This window comes from Meles meles, chromosome 6, assembly GCF_922984935.1.
Source record: "Meles meles chromosome 6, mMelMel3.1 paternal haplotype, whole genome shotgun sequence".
NCBI lineage: Eukaryota > Metazoa > Chordata > Mammalia > Carnivora > Mustelidae > Meles > Meles meles.
The window spans coordinates 104,994,285-105,013,058 of NC_060071.1; the positions used below are offsets into that span (position 1 = coordinate 104,994,285).

General features: G+C 35.4%; 1 protein-coding gene and 1 pseudogene across 4 annotated transcripts in view; one reads left to right on the plus strand and one right to left on the minus strand.

Moving 5' to 3' along the window:
* STYX (serine/threonine/tyrosine interacting protein) overlaps window positions 1-18,774 on the plus strand; it is a 43,620-nt gene that overhangs the window by 13,240 nt on the left and 11,606 nt on the right. The window contains exons 2-9 of one of the 4 annotated variants that reach the window (XM_046009759.1): window positions 1,231-1,263; window positions 3,102-3,155; window positions 6,855-6,952; window positions 10,659-10,719; window positions 12,556-12,592; window positions 12,950-12,989; window positions 13,082-13,132; window positions 14,812-14,884. In XM_046009759.1, coding sequence (XP_045865715.1) covers window positions 1,231-1,263; window positions 3,102-3,155; window positions 6,855-6,952; window positions 10,659-10,719; window positions 12,556-12,592; window positions 12,950-12,989; window positions 13,082-13,132; window positions 14,812-14,884 — 447 coding nt within the window. The remainder of the gene's footprint in view (window positions 1-1,230; window positions 1,264-3,101; window positions 3,156-6,854; window positions 6,953-10,658; window positions 10,720-12,555; window positions 12,593-12,949; window positions 12,990-13,081; window positions 13,133-14,811; window positions 14,885-18,774) is intronic. The other 3 variants (XM_046009761.1, XM_046009762.1, XM_046009760.1) reach the window with 3 other exon arrangements.
* On the minus strand, window positions 11,190-11,814 carry LOC123944763 (annotated as a pseudogene).

An 18,774-nucleotide genomic window follows, 5' to 3' on the forward strand; every position in this document is an offset into this window, starting at 1 on the left:
AGGCGCAAAAGGAGAGGAGGTGAATCTCCAGCAGACTCCCTACCTCTCAAGGAGCCTAATGTAGGGTTTGATCCCAGGACCCTGAGACCATGACCTGGGCCAAAATAAGCCAAAATCAAGAGTGAGTGCTCAACCGACTGAGCCACTGAGGCGCTCCTCTTTTCCCAACTTTTTTTTTTTTTTTTAAACATTTATTAATGTTAGAGAGAGAGGAGAGCAAGAGAGAGGGTATACACACAAAACAAGTGGGAGGGGTAGAGGAAGAGGGAGAGAAAATTTCAAGCAGATTTCTGTTGAGTGCAGAGGTGCTGGGGCTGAAACCAAGAATCAGGTGCTTAACCGATTGTGTCATCTAGGCATCCCTTTACCTAGCTTTTAAGATGTTTTCTGTCCTTTGCCATTGACATGTGCTTTATTTTCCAACTTGTTTACTTTGGTCTGCATTCCAAAGAGAGAATGAACTCTATATTTTCATAAAGTATATCTTTAAAGGGAATCAAACTGCTAAAAGACAGATCAAGCCCAAGCGAGATATGAAAAAGGCTGTTTGATAACCATTTAGTGGTTTAGATCAGGGATGGCAAAAACCTATGATTTAACATTCTTTCATCCATTACATAAACTGCTCATTGGTCACAGTACTCTTCTTAAGTCTTTCCTCACACGGTGTTTTAGCTATCTGCTGCCAGTTGGTTAAAGTTGACATGAATCACAAGAAGGCTATTTGGCGTTTCTGATTTGGAGGATCAGTTTTGGGGAGAAATTTCTTTAATTAATGAGCTATTCCATCCACTGTACGAAGTAACATAATCATAATTTTGGAAGCATAGTTACTTAAAGAATACCTTAATCATCCCCCCCCCCAAGATTTTATTTATTTCAGAGAAAGAGAGAGAGTACACAAGCCAGGAAGAGGGGCCGAGGGAAAGGAAGAAGCAGACTCCCTACTGAGCATGGAGCATGAGGTGGAGCTCTGTCTCAGGATCCTGAGATCATGACCTGAGCTGAAGGCAGATGCTTAACCGACTGAGCCACCCAGGCGCCCCTTAATCATTGTAACTTAAATTTTCAAGTGTTTGCAAAGCCAACAATCTATAGAATATTCTTAAAGTACAATGTATTTTTTTAAAAAATCCATACACTTGTATGTCACATCTTTAACCTGTAATTGGGTAATCTTTTTTTATCTGTCATTCACTTTTATTCTTGTGTTTTCCTTCCATGGTTAAGGAATGGACCTACCCTATGAGACGAGAGATGCAGGTAAGATAATATTCAAACCACATGTATTACTATTATCATTATTAAATAACCTAATTTCACAAAGGATTTGAGACCTGTTGGCTCATGATCTATAGGTTCATCATTAAGTATTTTAAAAATCAACATATTTAAGGTTAATCATGGATCTTAAAAAGATGGGAAATGAATTGTTGCCTTTCTTCCTTAGATTAGAATCATGGACATAGTAATATATGTATATGCTTAAAGAATCACTTTGTTTTTCGTTATCTGAAAAATTGGGTACAATATTTTATTCCTTTTGAAAACTGTTTCCTGTGAATGTCTAGTTTAGATAGTCCAAAAGACTTGACTATAAAGCAGATCACTCTTGAGTAATTGTTCCTTTTTATGTCTGATTTCCAGTCCACTTCCACAGTAAAGTCCTCCAGAAGACTGAGTGGAATATTCCCAAAATGGAATGATAAAATGATAGTTAACCCTCATAGCAGTTTGTTTTTCTTTTGCATTTCTTACCATTTACAGTCACTCTGCTAACAGTGTCTCCTGTTCTCAGGAATACCTTGAATTATAAAAATCTGTTTCTTTTCTCTATTAGTGAAAATTCTCTTTTTAAAAGTATCTGAGTACTTATGAGGCATTTTACTTGGTGCTGTGGGGAATGCAAAGATGAGTAAATGTAATTTCTGCCCACAAGAGGCTGGTAGGAGAAATCAGACCTCTACACAAATAGTAACAATTTTCATAGAACTGAACTGAAAAATTGCACTGTATTAATATCTAGGATATGATATAGCCCAACTAAAATCTTTCTATACTGAACTTACATAGAATAAATTTTAATCCAGTGTTTGGAAGATATTTATTTAAAATTGTTGAAACTCTTGACAGTAGGCAAACATTTGATACTGGTCTTTTTTAAACTTTGCAATAATACTTTTATTAACAATAAGTAACAACAGTACTAATCTTGTGTTTTGTGCTACTTTTGATTTGGCTGAATAAGGTTTTGTGTAATTCCAAAGAGGTAATTTTCTTTATGCCTATTTTATTTCTAAACTGTCGCAGAGAATGTAAGTAAAATTAGAGATTTTTATTAATATGAAGGACAGTCATATAGGGACACCTATATGGCTCAGTTGGTTAAGCACTGGGACTCTTGATTTTGGGTCAGGTCATATTCTCAGCGTCATGAGACTGAGCCTCTCCTCAGGCTCTGGGCTGGGCAGGGAACCTGCTTAAGATTCTCTCTCCTTCTCACCTCTGTCTCTCTACCCTTCTCTTTTTTCAAGAAAAAAAGACAGTCATGTAGTATGATAATTTTACCCAAACTGCTTCTAAAAAGCACTGTAGAAGTTCAGATATCTGACCTTTTTTTTTTTTTTAAGATTTTATTTTTTTATTTGACAGAGAGAGAGATCACAAGTAGACAGAGAGGCAGGCAGAAGGAGAGAGGAGGAAGCAAGCTCCCTGCTGAGCAGAGAGCCCGATGCAGGGCTTGATCCCAGGACCCCGGGATCATGACCTGAGCCGAAGGCAGAGGCTTAAGCCACTGAGGCATCCAGGCGCCCCCAGATATCTGACTTTTCAGAACTATATTTAAATTTTAAGTGTCTCATTTGATATATAAAGCACATTTCTCTTCCCAGCTCCGTGTGGCTAGGAAATGTTCCCTAAATTATAAGCTTTTAAAGCAAATTACTCAGTGCCCGGCTAGCTCAGTCAGTAGAGCATGAGACTCTTAAAGCAAATTACTATAACAATTATGAAAATACTCCACAAATCCACTTATATGGTACATAGTTTGTATAGATTTAAGTTGTTAATGGTAAATATCTCAACTTTTTTTTTTCCCCTAGGAAATTTTACCTGGATTGTTTTTAGGTCCATATTCTTCTGCTATGAAAAGCAAGGTATGAACTTAAGGTTTGGTTCATCAGGAGACTATTAACCAGCTTTTTTGGAATAAATTCTTTTTAGTAGTAAGAGTTTTAAGGAAGGTCTATAAATATTGCATGTTACTCTGGAGTACCTACCTCTTTAAATATTACTGGACCAGTGATTATCAAATGTGTCACCACAAATCACAAATAAGTATATTTGACATTTTAGTTAATCTTTCTTTATCAAGAGTAAATGTGTGTGTGTGCATGTGTATGCACTTTTTGTTTTGTTTTGTTTTGTTTTTAAAGATTTTATTTATTTGACAGACAGAGATCACAAGTAGGCAGAGAGGCAGGCAGAGAGAGAGAGGGGGAAGCAGGCTCCCCGCTGAGCAGAGAGCCCGATTCAGGGCTCCATCTCAGGACCCTGGAATCACCACCTGAGCCGAAAGCAGAGGTTTTAACCCACTGAGCCACCCAGGTGCCCCTGCACGTTTGTTTTAATTGGTAAAATCCTATTTCTGTTTTTCCAAACTTCAGAGACCTAGATGCTCCAGGCTGTAAAGTGTTATACCATGTATATCTGTCTCCAGTGTAGTCAAACTGAAATGGATTTCTTTAGTTAACACAGTTAACAGGGTAAATCTCATTTTAATATATGAAGCAATTCTGTTGCCACTTCCTAGAGGATTCAGTCCTGTGAATTAGGACAGTGCTACTAATTGGTTTTGAATTATAATGTGAAACATACCACATGCTTTCCCCAATACCCTATTTAGAAGTCAGTATTCTTGTGTATGATATCTACCTACAGTAAGTTTTGTTAAAAAAGAAAAAACTGTAGAATTTTTAACTTTAATGATTTAATTTAATGTATTTATGAGTTTTAGATGAATAGGGAGTTGTTTTTTTTTTTTTTTAATTAATTTCTTTGAAACTGGAAGCCCTTTTGACTGTTGAAGCATATTTAAGAGTAAACCTAGTTTTGATGGCCTACAGCTAGGATGGAAAGGGGGTGTTGGTGAAAATAAAAAGTACTAAGGAAAATATAGAGAACTTTAGACTTAACTGTAACTTAAGATAAAAATCAAATAATGTAGTATTCACAAAATACTGGCCTTCAAGATGGTTTTAGATTGTATTTGCTTTTTGTATTCCTACAACATTTTAGAAATAGACCTATTACAGTATTTGTCACATTAAACTACAAGTATTTGTTTATAAATCTCCTCAAAACCTCTTCCCCCTTGGGGCGCCTGGGTGGCTCAGTGAGTTAAGCCTTTGCCTTCGACTCAGGTCATGATCTCAGGGTCCTGGGATCGAGCCAGGCATTGGGCTCTCTGCTCAGCGGGGAGCCTGCTTCCCCCTTCTCTCTGCCTGCCTCTCTGCCTACTTGTGATCTCTCTCTGTCAAATAAATAAATAAAATCTTAAAAAAAAAAAAAACTCTTCCCCCTCAGTTTTACTAATGGTCTAATAATTAGACTGAGGACAAGTTTCTATGGCAAAATTTGATTATTTCCCACTCTGAATTACCATAGTACAGCTCATACTCCTTTTCATACCATCGTCTAAAAAATATATAACAATAATAAATAATAATAAAGATAAACCTTAGGGAATAAACTCGTTTTCTAATACTCATTTAGTTTACCTTTTATTGCATTCAAATACATTTGAACCGTTAACTTTGTATGCAGCTTTTCTGTAGTTTCTAGGTATGAGATTAGGTCATAATTTGGTTTATGTAAATGAAAATCCATTGAAAGTAAAAGATACTGTGTGCTATTACATTTGAGTCCTATTTTGTTAAGGTTTGTTTTTTTACTAATAGTCTAATATGTCTTTAAAGCTTGTTAAAGCAGGTTTTTATCCATAGTTATGTATATCTTCTGTGGTTTCTCACACTAATAAAGTAGATATGAAAACTTTATGTATCACAGATCAAGTATAAACAAGAATAGATGTTGAATACATTTTGGAGGTTTATTAAATGTGAATATGGAACATTGATTAAATATTAATCCTACCAAATGCTTACCTCCCTTCTTCTAACTCATGATGCACTCAGGAAATAAGGTAATTAAACTCTATCTAATCTCTGCCAGACATAGGAAAAGTTGCTGCAAAAATTAACATTTAAAACTTGAAATCCACATTTTTAGCTTGGGCTGCTATAATAAAACACCATAGACCAGTGGTTTCAACAATTTTATTTCTCACAGTTGTACAGGCTGGGAAATCTGAGATCAGGGTGCAGCTTGGTTAAATTTTGGTGAAGTCCCTCTTCCTGGCTTGGAGATGGCTGTGTTTCTGTTGCATCTTCCCATGGCAGAAGGATGAAGCTCTGATATTTCTTCCTTTTATCAGGGCACTAATTCCATCATGGGGCTTCACTTTCATGACTTCATCTAAATCTGTCTAATTAACTCCTAAAGGCCCCATCTCCTACTACCTCCATCACCTTGGGGGTTAGGGCTTCAACATATGTATTTTAGAGAAGCACAAATATTCAGTCCATAACAAATATAAATTACTCTTTGATTTCTCTTATGAATTATTAGTATTATTATTATGGACTATTTAATGCAGAAAGTGAGAATTAAATATATAGGAGTATAAGCTGAAAGTATCATAGAAAACCCAAGATTATGAATTCTGATTCCTCTTGACAGGATGATTTTGTTCTTTCATTTATTGAACAGATAATTATTGAACAGTTAATATGTTCAAGGTACTATTACCCATATGTATATGAATCAGCGAACAAAGTCCTTGTTCTCATGCAATTTACATTCTGTTAGTATGTCATTATATATATATGTCATATGTTGTATATGTATATAACATGCTGTGTACATTATCAAGCACATTATATTCACTAAAACCTATAATCACTTGCAAATAAAAACTTGATATATCTAAGATTGTCATATTAAATTGCTTTAAATGTAGAGCCCAAAAAGCCCCACAGAATATAATATCATTTAGAGTTGCCAGTTTTAACTTCAGAAGAATTTTTAAACTGAAATGTCATTAGTCTGTGAACTGTATAAATTAATTCTGGCTTGTAGTAGAAAAAGTATTTTGGGAGAGGCATGGTGTAGTCTAGAGATTTGGGCCGTGGTACTGCTTTTAACTATGTCAGTGATGTTCAGTAATTGCTTATGCCTTATAATAGTTACTTCTAAAAAATAAAGATTGCCAATATACATACAGTAACTGCCACTTACTGAACACTTGCCATGTGCTCCAGGCATTGCGCCAAACACCTGACATACATAATTTGTCACACCACTCAATGAAAAGGTTAGTATTTTCCCTGTTTTCACATGGTAAAACTGAGCCACAGAGCTCACATCATTAGCAGAGCTGGAATATAGAGCTTGGGCTCTCATGACTCCAAAGCTCGTGCCTTTAAACCACTATCTAGTGTTGTTTCCGAAATAAATTATCTTTAAGGTCTCAGCAAGCTCTAAAATTATATTAAACAATCCTTTTAGCCTTTTGAGGTTATGTAGTATATATTAATCTTGAATCACTGAAATATCTTGCTGATCATTTCAGGGATATTATTATAAAATTAGCTTTAATTCCCTGTACTTAAAGTTCAGATGTGGTTATACTAATTCTAATGTTCAGTCCTTATATATTTTCAAACATCTGTGCTACAATAAGATGATGTTTTGTATTTTAAACTATTTCTCTCCCTGTCTCTCATTTTTTATAGCTACCTATACTACAGAAGTATGGAATAACCCATATAATATGCATAAGACAAAATATTGAAGCAAACTTTGTTAAACCAAACTTTCAACAATTATTTAGGTAAGAATTATTGCTGTGATTAATTAAAATGTTACGGGCAGCAAACATAATGTAGTGTTTATTTTGATTAATTTTATTATAGCAGACTTCTGTACATAATCTGTTTTTGTGTGTGGGTGTTTGTGATTTTTGTTTTTGTTTTGCAGTGGGGTGCAAAGCAAAGTTTATGTGATAAGTAGAGTGATAGTACAAACTCCTGAAGAAGGAGAGACCCAAGAAGTTTGCCCTGTGCATATCTGTTTTATAAGGATGGTCATATAGTATATCATCTAACAAATAAGTTTCCTTTAAATTGCAAATAAGTAATGCATATAATGCAAAATCTTAATGATTCAAAAGTATATACAGTATAACTGAAGACTTTCCCTATTTCTGTGCCTTAGATATTCAGTTCCCCTCTCTAGAGGCATCTACTCTTTTTGAGTATCCTCCTCGGGTTATGTTATATATACAAGCATATTCCTATAGCTAAACTTTTATTTTTTACAGTGGCTTTAAATTTGTTAATATATTTTAAAGATTGCTTCATAGCATTACTTAGGTGCATTGGTTTTTTAAACTTGTATAGTAATCCGTTGTATGGCTATACTAAAATTTATTGAACCTGTCACCTATTGGACATTTAGATTGTTTCATCTTTTGCTAATATAGTGGCTATTCCTATATATATTGTTTAATCCGTGTGTGAATATATCAGTTGGATAAATTTGTATAAGTGGAATTGTTGATCAAAGAATGTGAGCATTTAAAATTTTAACGGATGTTGCAGATCGCCCTCTAGTGAGTTTTATCATTTTATATTCCTACTCTGAAGTGAATGGCTCTTTCCTTCTTATCTCTCAAAGACAGAATTATAAAACGTTTTTAATTTTTCCCAATTTCCTAGAGTAAAAATGATGTCTTGCATAGTTCTAATTTGCCTTTCTCATTATAATGAGTGTGGTTGAGCATTTAATGGTTTTTAATGTTATTTTAAAAATAAAGAATATGTATTACACATGGTATAAGAAAAGAGTAAAAAAAAAAAGCTATATAAATAAAGTAAGTCTCTTTCCTCTTCTAAACCGAGCCATCTAGCTTCTCTCCTGGGAGGCGGCTACTATTAACCCTTAAATACCATTCTAGAGATATTCTGTATCTAGAGATATAAATGCATGTATGTTAAAACTATTTTAATGCACTGCCTTGTTGTTTGTAAAAATGAAAGCAGCCTGAATGTCCATCAGTATAAGACACTCTAAAGTATATTGTGTAAATGTATAATAGAATACTGTAACCATGAAAAAGAATGAAATATTTCTAAGTGTGTTGATTTGGAATAATCACTAAGATTTATTAAATTATAAAAGCAAGGTATATTGCCAAATGTATATTCTCATTTGTGTTTAAAAATATATACGGTATATTAGGCATATATTCTTGTACATGCATAGAAAGTTTCTAGGCTAAAAGACCAGAAATCTGACTGTGGTTGCTTCTGAAAAGGGAAATTCAGGGTCTGGAATGATAGTGGGACCTATTTTTTATTGCAGATATTTTTATACTGTTGGAATTTTTTACCATGTGTACACATTTTTCAGTTAATAAAAACTTGTTTTAAAAAAGGAATGTCTGTATTCTAAAATAAAATAGATCGAATGTTTTTCTAATTAGAAAAGAAATCCTTGGTCTTGGGGTGCCTGACTTGGCAGTTAAGCATCTGTCTTGGGTTCATGTCATGATCCCAGGGTCGCATGATCAAGCCCTGCATTAAGGTCTCTGCTCAGCAGGGAGTCTGCTTCTCCCTCTTCCTCTTCCTTTCCCCACTGCTGCTTCTCTCTCTCTGTCTCAAATAAAATCTTAGAAAAAAAATCCTTGTTCTTTATAGATACTTTGGAAAATACAGAATAATGCCAAGAAGAGTATAAAATCATCCATAATACCACAACCCAGAGGAAACACTTTAGTTAACATTTTGGCATATCCCTTCTAAATCTTAACTCTATTGTATGCATGTGCATTATGTCTACACACAAATAGACTTACCTATATTAAAGAAAATGCCATGATATTTTAAAATGCCATATTATACATTTCTAATTTGTCTAGAGATTTTGTTTTAAGTACAAAACTGTTCTGGGTACAGCTTCTTTATCCTAATGGGAGAACTCTTTCTCCTTAGATTTGGAATATTGTCTTATAGATTGATAGTTCTGCTAATAGTTTTAGTTTTGTTTTTGTTTTTTAAAGATTTTATTTTTAAGTAATCTCTATACCCAGTGTGGGGCTCAGACTCACAACCCTGAGATCAAGAGCTGCATCTCTGTGGATTGAGCCAACCAGGTGCCCCTATGCTAATAGTTTTTAGTTTTGGGGGGGGGGGTTCCTTTTTGTTTTGTTTTGTTTTGTTTTGTTTTGTTTTGTTTTTAAAAGTACGCTCCACACCCAGCATGGAGCCCAGCTCAGGGCTCTAACTCAACCTGAGATCAAGATCTGAGCTGAGATCAAGAGTCATGTGCTGAACTGACTGAGCCACTCAGGCACCCTGACTGCTAATAGTTTTTAACATTCAGAATGGCATGCAGTATGATATTTTAGATTAACTCTGAATTACCTTTTTTATTTTTTCCTGAAGCAATGGTTTTTTTGTTTTTGTTTTTAAAATTTTATTTATTTGACAGAGATCACAAGTAGGCAGAGAGGCAGGCAGAGAGAGAGGAGGGAGCAGGCTCCCTGCTCAGCAGAGAGCCCGATGCGGGACTCGATCCCAGGACCCTGAGATCATGACCTGAGCCGAAGGCAGAGGCTTAATCCATTGAGCCACCCAGGCGCCCCTCCTGAAGCAATGTTTTATGTAATAAGTTCAGTCTACACAATCACTTTTGGATACAGTCATTGTCTGATTCCTTTTGGTTTTTACATTGGATTATCCTTGGATACTGATTTTCAGCTTCTCTGTGATAAACTCTGAATTTATTGAAGTTGTTACCACCTAAATGGTCACTTTACTACTTAAGTGATCACTAAAGAACTGTATTTTTAAGGCAACATTGACTTTAAAAATTTTGTGACTTAATTACTATAGTTGTATTAATAGGTGGTCTAAGGTAGGTTAGAAAGGGAAGGTTTTCACAAAATAAGCCTAGCATATTAATAATGTCTTATCTGTGTTTTCCAGAGTGTAAAATTATAGGACAGGTGGTCTTTTGGTTGATTTTTGCTCTACTGAAGGTTGGTTCAGGCAATGAATGCTTGACTCATTGCTCCATTAAACTTCTGTTTTAATTACCTTCTTCTCTTTCAGACTTTGGGCTTCCTCTGAATTGTCCTCTGTAGCATTGTGAGGAGGGGTCAGAGGGCCACTCAAAGAAGAATCTTCTAGTCCATGGGGAAGTTAGTAGAAATAGAGTAACAGTAAAGAATACAGACACTTATTCTCCATATTCTAGGCCCATTATGATTTAGAGGAAAGTTTTCTTCGTTTGTGTGATTTTTTTAGTTTTAATGAGATAGATTTTTTTATACCAAAATATCAGAAATATTAATTTATTATGTAAGGCTTTAAATGCTGTGTATTTAAACAATATAAAATCCGTGACCCAGTTCTTGGGAATATGATACTTTGAAAGTTGTTTTCCATTATTTTCATATTTGTCGAGAAATTTTAAAGTTTTTTATACAGAGTTTTATTTGAAGGTGTGCTTATCACAAAATATTCTATTTTCAGGTATTTAGTCTTGGATATTGCAGATAATCCAGTTGAAAATATAATACGTTATTTTCCCATGGTAAGTAGTATCAGATGCTTTAATATCACTTAAATTTTATGATTTGACTTAATTGTGGTTCTAAAACTTAATAATGAAACTAATTCCTTCTTATGCTACTTTTACTTTGTTATGACTGAAAATTGTGGGATTATATTTTAAAGAATATATATTATTATTATTATTATTATTTTTAATGCAAGACACTGAATGTTTTTACTGAGCCTTTTAGTATATAACATGAGGTAAAAGGAAAGCCATTTCGCCTTAACCAATATTTTACATAGCTGTAGTAAAATATTTCAAACTTTAGGGAATTATAATGAATAATCTACATTAAAAGTTGGGGATTGGGTAAACAATATCTGAATTCTTAGATTTTCCATTTGACTCTTCCCTTGTAATAGTAACCAGCTCTAATTAGTTACCTAAGTTTCTTCAAGGTTTTGTTTTATTGTTGCTGATGTCTTCATATCTGAAGCATTGCTATTTCAGTCAATATCTACTAATTCTGCTTCAAAAATGAGTTTTGCATTTGGTGGAATTTTGGCATCAGGCTGTCCTTTTTTCCATAAGCCCATTCTGGCTCAATTTCTAGTCAAGCCTTTTCTCCTTTACTCATAGATAAGAGTGCTTCATCCCATCCTCTGATAACTTTGCCTATTCCAACCTTAACACTTTTAAAGGCTTGGCATTTTTCTTCTTCTTTGAACTTGTTTGAAGATGAGTACCAAAAACAATCCCATCCTGTAGTGTTCCCATATACCAGCAGTGAACAACATCTCCCTTTTTGGGAAAGGGTTTTATCTCCTTTTTTAAGGAGTTATATCTCCTTTTTAAACCCATGTTAAAGTGGGTTTTATCTCCTTTTTTAAGAACAGATTTTATATATTTTGGTGGACGCTCATCCAGAGTCTCTTCAGACTTGGTTTCTTTGGGTTTATCTTCATTAAGCTTCACATTTTTTACCTGCTCAGACACTTTACTTACACTTTCGGTACCCTTGAAAAGCTTACTTTCAAAAAGGTGGTTGTAGGCTGTGACCAGATGGTCCTTGTTAGCTGTCTTGGCCATATTTTTAATGTTTCCTAATAACTTAGGTTCTGTAAGAAACATTTCTCTAACGGCCTACTCTCCACTGCAGGGGTCTCACCCAGGTCGCCAGTGCTTGGGCACCCATCCCAACCCCCAGTATCTCATGGATTCTTTTTCATGGCTTCCACCCTCACTCAAGGATCCCAATGAGGTTTTAATTAGGCGACTGCTTCCTGCCTGCCCCAGGAAATAAATCTGATCCCCCTGCCCAAATGGGGCAGCCCGGAAGGGTGGGAGAATAAATATATTTATTATTTTTAATCTTTTATAATCTCCAAATATCTGAGAAATCACACTTTGAATTTATTAAATTAAATTTTAGCTCCTGTATAATTTTAAAAATTTGTAATATGTGCATTTGTAGCATTTTGGAAATTCTTGAATGAAAGCAATTTTCATTAATATAAATCAAGAGGGGTGCCTGGGTAGCTCAGTGAGTTAAGCCTCTGCGTTTGCTCAGGTTATGATCTCAGGGTCCTGGGATCAAAATCCGCATCAGGCTCTCTGCTCAGTAGGGAGTCTGCTTCCCACCCCCGCCCCCCACCCGGCCTACCTCTCTGCCTGCTTGTGATCTCTGTCTGCCAAATAAATAAATAAAATCTTAAAAAAAAAAAAATATATATATATATATATATATATACCAAGAAATGTTTTCAATATATTTTGAAATTATTACATACTTACCATATGTATATTGTATATCTGTTTTATGCTTTTATTAGTCCACATGTTTTATTAAAACACACTGTCTTTTGCCTTCAGACTAAAGAATTTATTGATGGAAGCTTACAGACTGGAGGTAAATATTTTCTTACTCAGTATTTATTTTTAGAGGATTATGTGTTACAGTTAATGTTTTAGATAACATTTGTCCTAAATGCAGGATATGGAAGTTGCAATTGCATATAATAGACTACTCCCAAATTTATATTTTCCCAACTTCTTGTTTCATTTGGATAGGCTTTCTTAAATATCGCTATATAACTTATTTTCAAGTCAGCTTCAAAGTCTAATAAATATCCAGGTGTGGTATGTGTAAAATATAAAATGTTTAAGAAAAGATTTATCTTACTATGGTATAGTACATGGTTTCAATATATTTTAGTTGCTGAATTAGATGTTTTTTTTGTCAGAATAACTATTTCTTGTTTTTCAGGAAAAGTTCTTGTCCATGGAAATGCAGGGATCTCCAGGAGGTATGAAGTTAGAGATTATCTTTCTTTCTTTAGCATTTAATTAATGAGCTGTGTTTTCTATTTTTTTTCTAAAATTTTTTCCCCCTCTTCAGTGCTGCCTTTGTTATTGCATACATTATGGAAACATTTGGAATGAAGTACAGGTAAGAAAGTACTCTGAAACCTAGCCACAGTTTAAATTCTCAGTAAAATGAAGCTTAATGGAAACAGTTTGGGAGTTTGTAGTTGATATCCAGATTTTGTCATCTGTTCATGTTGATTAGGCAGGCTCTTGTATTCCATGATTAGTCTCTTAACATTTATAGGTCATCTGCCTTGAATAGATCTACTTAGGCTAATATTTTCTGGTTTTACAGAGGTAGTGCTAAATGTTATTAAGAAGCCAAGGGAGTTATTAGTTGGGAATAATTATGGAAAACTAATTATTTACTGCTAGAGAATTGTTTAACCCATGTTTAAAACTCTTAAGACACAGATGTTATTGCTTCCCTTGCTTAAAAGGCTAATTTTATTATATTTTCCTTTAATAGTAGTTGAATCAAAAATTACCTAGAAATTGTTTCAGCTTCTATTCACAATTCATTGTAGTCTTTCTTAACCAGAATCAATTTTTCCAAGCATATGCCTAGATAAAAAAGAGCCCCAAAACAAAAACCTGGCCAATGTTCAGGGTTTCCTTTTTTAGTGTATCTTGTACAAGGTTAGAAGTCTTATAAGTATTGACAGCTCCTTGTCTTTCACGCTCTTCTCCCAAACTTACCCATTACCGAATCCTGTCTCCTTTATGTCTTCAAATATACCTTGAATCTCTCTCTCTTCATCATTATTTAATCCCACCTCCAATCATGTCTCTCTTGGACTCTTAACAGTGGTTAGTGGTTTCAGGTACTCTTTCCTTTTCCAGTCTGTTTTTTTCCCCCACACTACTTTTGGAATAATCTTTTCAAAAGATAAATCTGATTAAATAATTACCTTACCCCAAAAAGCTCTTAAAGGTTCCTGATCCTTAATAATTCTTATCATGGCCGTGAAACTTTGCATGATATGCCTTTGTCAACCTGTCCATCGTTATACCATGTTCCCTGTTAACTCTCTTCATTTGAGCTGCGTTCAGGCAGCTGGATTGGATTGGCATTGTCATTGGATCCACATTCTTGACACAGATTAGATCTTCAAATGCTTGTTTAGTTTGTTTGGTATCCTTTAAGTTTAAATTTTGATGGAAATTTTGCTTTAAAATATCAGTTGTTAATATTATTTGAATACAAATGCTTTGTTTATTTAATGCTTGGTAGACTGTTTTATATATTCTCTTTATTATTTGGTGTCTTGACAGTAATAATAGTGAAAATAGCTTCTATATATTAGGTCTTTGCTATGTGCTAGGTGCTATTCCAGGCTCTTTATCTCATTTAAGCCTCACAACACCACAAGAAAGTAGATACACTTCTTGTTTAAACAATGATAAAATTTTGAGCTTGTACTATGTAATAGATGCTATACAAGGTGCTTTATACTTAAAATCACCCATCTTCATAATAACCCTCCAAAATAGGAATTATTATAAACCCCAATTTACAGACAAGAAAAATAAAGCTTAGAAAGTTTAGAACACAAGCTGGTAAATAGAGGGATGGTGCTCTTTCATCTGCCCATCGTATTGATTTTCCACTACAGCTTGCTCTGTAGCACAAGTTTTATGATTATGATTTCCTATTTAGGTAAATTTTTGGATAAGTTCCTATTTTAGGTAAATACTGAAAAAATTGAGATTAATTAATGAAGTAATACCGTCACCTTACTTTTCTTTTTTTGTTTTCAGAGATGCATTTGCTTATGTTCAAGAAAGAAGATTTTGCATTAATCCTAATGCTGGATTTGTCCATCAACTTCAGGTAACTTCTTTGTTCCTCCTCTTTAAAGTAGTCAGAAAGGAGGATAATTCAAATCTTTTGTCTACATAATTTAAGTAGAATTTAATTTTTTAAATTTTATTTATTTTTTTTAAAGATTTTATTTATTTGAGAGAGAGAGATAGCAAGAGAAAGCATGAGTGGGGGATGGGGAGAGGGAGAGAAGCAGGCTCCCTGCTCAGCCTGTCCTGGTCACAGGCTTGATCCCAGAGGGTATAGCTCAGTGGTAGAGCATTTGACTGCACAGGCTTGATCCCAGAACCCTGAGATCATGACCTGAGCTGAGGGCAGATGCTTAACTGAGTAAGCCACCCAGGTACCCATACTTTAAGTACCTTAAATACTTAAAAATTTCCATAATCTAATTTTATTTATTTATTTCATTATTATTGTTTTTTTTTAAGTTTGTTTATTTTAAGTAATCTCTATACCCAACATGGGGCTCAAATTCATAATTCTCAGATCAAGAGTCTTGCACGATCCTCCAACTGAGCTAGCTAAAGCACCTCCTAATTGGATTTTTTAATTCAAGTTTACATTTCTAGTTAAAGGTATTTTCTTTTTTGTTTTTTAAGTATTTTCTTAAAAGCTGCCATTACTGTGAAAAGGGGGTTAAAGGCACATTGTTAAATGTAAGATAAAATAATTTGATGTTAGAGGAGTCCAGGATGGCGGAGGAGTAGGAGACCCTAGTTTCATCTAGCTAAATAGCTATCAAATCATTCTGAACACCTGCGAACTCAACAGGAGATCTAAGAAAAGAAAAGCTACAACTCTATAAATAGAAAAGCGACCACTTTCTGCAAGGTAGAAGGTGTGGAGAAGTGAATCCGAGAGGATATATGGGAAAATAAACCTCGAGGTGGGCAGAGTCAGGGAGAGTGAGCCACAAACCATGGCTCAGTTAGGTGACTGCTTTTTGAGCCCAGCAAGCTGCAGAACCCACAAGACGCCCCTTCCTCTCCTGGGAGCTGTGGCATGATAGCCCACCACAGAAGTCTGTAGGGTTTGGATGCTAGGAACAGGTCATGGTCTGAGATAGAAACACTCAATCACATGCTGGGTGAACACGGAATACAGATGGAGACCAGGGAGACAGGAATGATTTATGCTTTTCTCTGAGGGCTCATTGAGTGGGGCCCCGAGCTTTTGGCTCTGGGGCCAGAGGTTGGAAGGAACCCAAAAAACTCCACCCCAAAGTTGCCAGAACTCATATAGGAATTCACCAACATGGCAGGATAGAAAATCAATGCACTCAAATCAGCTTCATTTTGATACACTAACAATGAGACAGAAAAAGAAATTAAGGAATCAGTCCAGTCCTGCTTGCAGTTGCACCCAAAACTATGAGATACCTGGGAATCTAACCTAAGAGGCAAAGAATCTATACTCAGAAAACTGTAGAATACTCATGAAAAAAATTGAGGAAGACACAAAGAATGGAAAAATGTTCCATGCTCATGGATTGGAAGAACAAATACTGTTAAAATGTCTATGCTACCTAGAGCAATCTGCATATTCAGTGCGATCCTTATCAAAATACCATCAACTTTTTTTCACAGACCTAGAACATACAATCCTAAAATTTCTTTGGAACCAGAAAAGACCCCAAATAGCCAAAAGAATGTTGAAAAAGAAAACCAAATGTTGTGACATCACAATTCCATCCACAATTCAGGCTCTGTTACAAAGCTGTAGTCATCAAGACAGTATGGTACTGGCACAAAAACAGACACCTAGATCTGTGGAACAGTATAGAGAATCCAGAAATAGCCCCTCAGCTCTATGGTCGACTAATCTTCAACAAAGCAGGAAAGAATATCCAATGGAAAAAAAGTCTGTTCAACAAAATGGTGTTGGGAAAATTGGACAGCCGTATGCTGAAGAATGAAACTGGACCATTTCTTACACCACACACAAAAATAGACTGAAAATGGATGAAAGACCTCAATGTGAGACAGGAATTCATCAGAGTCCTAGAGGAGAACACAGAGAGCAACCTCTGACCTTGGCCACAGCAACTTCTTACTAGACACTCTCCAAAAGCAAGGGAAACAAAAGCAAAAATGAACGATTGGGACTTCATCAAGATGAAAAGCTTTTGCACAGCAAAGGAAACAGTTGACAAAACCAAAGACAGCCAGCAGAATGGGAGAAGATATTTCCAAATAACATATCAGATAAAGGGCTAGTATCCAAAATCTGTAAAGAACTTATCAAACTTGGGCACCTGGGTGGCTCAGCTGTTAAACTCAGCCATTAAGTGTCTGCCTTCAGCTAGGGCTGTGATCCCCAGGGTCCTGGGATTGAGCCACATCAGGTTCCCTTCTCAGTGGGAAGCCTGCTTCTCCCTCTCCCACTCCCCCATGCTTGTGTTCCTTCTCTCTCTGTGTCTCTCTCTGCCAAATAAATAATCTTTTTTTTTTTTTTTAAAGAACTCAGACTCAAATAATAACCCAAAGAACAAATAATCCAGTTAAGAAATGGGCAGAAGACATAAACAGACATTTCTGCAAAGAAGACATCCAAATGGGCAACAGACATATGAAAAAATGCAGAATATCACTCAGCATCAGGGAAATACAAACCAAAACCACAATGAGATATTACCACACACCAGTCAGAATGGCTAAAATCAACAAGTCAGGTAATGACAGATGTTGGCGAGGATGCAAAGAAAGGGGAACCCTGGTGCAGCCACTCTGGAAAACAGTATGGAGGTTCCTCAAAAGTTGAAAATAGAGCTACCCTATGAAATAAATAAATTTAAATAAATTTAGGGTAAATACTGGGTATTTACCCTAAAGATAATAAATATAGGGGTCCAGAGGGGTGCCTGTACCCCAGTGTTTATAGCAGCAGTGTCCACAGTAGTCAGACTATGGAAAGAGCCCAGACGCACATCAACAGATGAATGGATAAAGAAGATGTGTATACAAGTGCACACACATATACAAATGGAATATTATGCAGCCATCAAAACTGAAATCTTGCCGTTTACAACAATGTGGTTGGAACTAGATGGTATGCTAAGCAAAGTAAGTCAGTCAGAGAAAGACAATTATCTTGATCTCACATATCAAAGATATGTGGAATTTAAGAAACAAAACAGGATCATAAGGGAAGAAGGGAAAAATAAAACAAGATGAAATCAGAGGGAGACAAACTATAAGAGATTCTTAATTATAGGAAACAAATTGAGGTTTGCTGGGGATGGGGTGGAGGCGATGGGGTAAATGGGTGGTGGACATTAAGGAGGGCATGTGATGTAATGAGCACTGGGTATTTTATATAAGATTGATGAATCACTAACCTCTACCACTTAAACCAGTAATACATTATATGTTAATTAAAAAATGAAAAAATAAATGATAGAAATTTCTTCAATTTTTTTTCTTGATTACACACATATAATTATATGCTATTTTATATGTTTTATATTTACTGTGTTTCAGATTTTAAGATTTTTATTTATTTGAGAGAGAGCAAGAGTGAGAGAGAGCACAAGCAGTGGGGAGGGGTAGTTGGAGAGGCAGACTCCCCGCTGAGTAGGGAGTCTAATGGGGGACTCAATCCCAGGACTCCAAGATTATGACCTGAACCGAAAGCAGATGCTTAACCAACTGAGCCATCTAGGCACTCCATCCACCCATCCCTATTTCAGCTTTTGTGGTACAGAAGATATACTCAAAAGCAGATAAACCTGTGAAATATCTGATTAAACTAGTTTATTTTTTTCCAAGAAGGAAAATAAAAAATTGAGGAATGTCCTTTATGTCTCACATTGAGACATAAAGAGCGTTACAAAATGGATTGTCTCAGGGGCCTCTGAGTGGTTCAGTTGCTTAAGTGTCTGCCTTCTGGCTCAAATG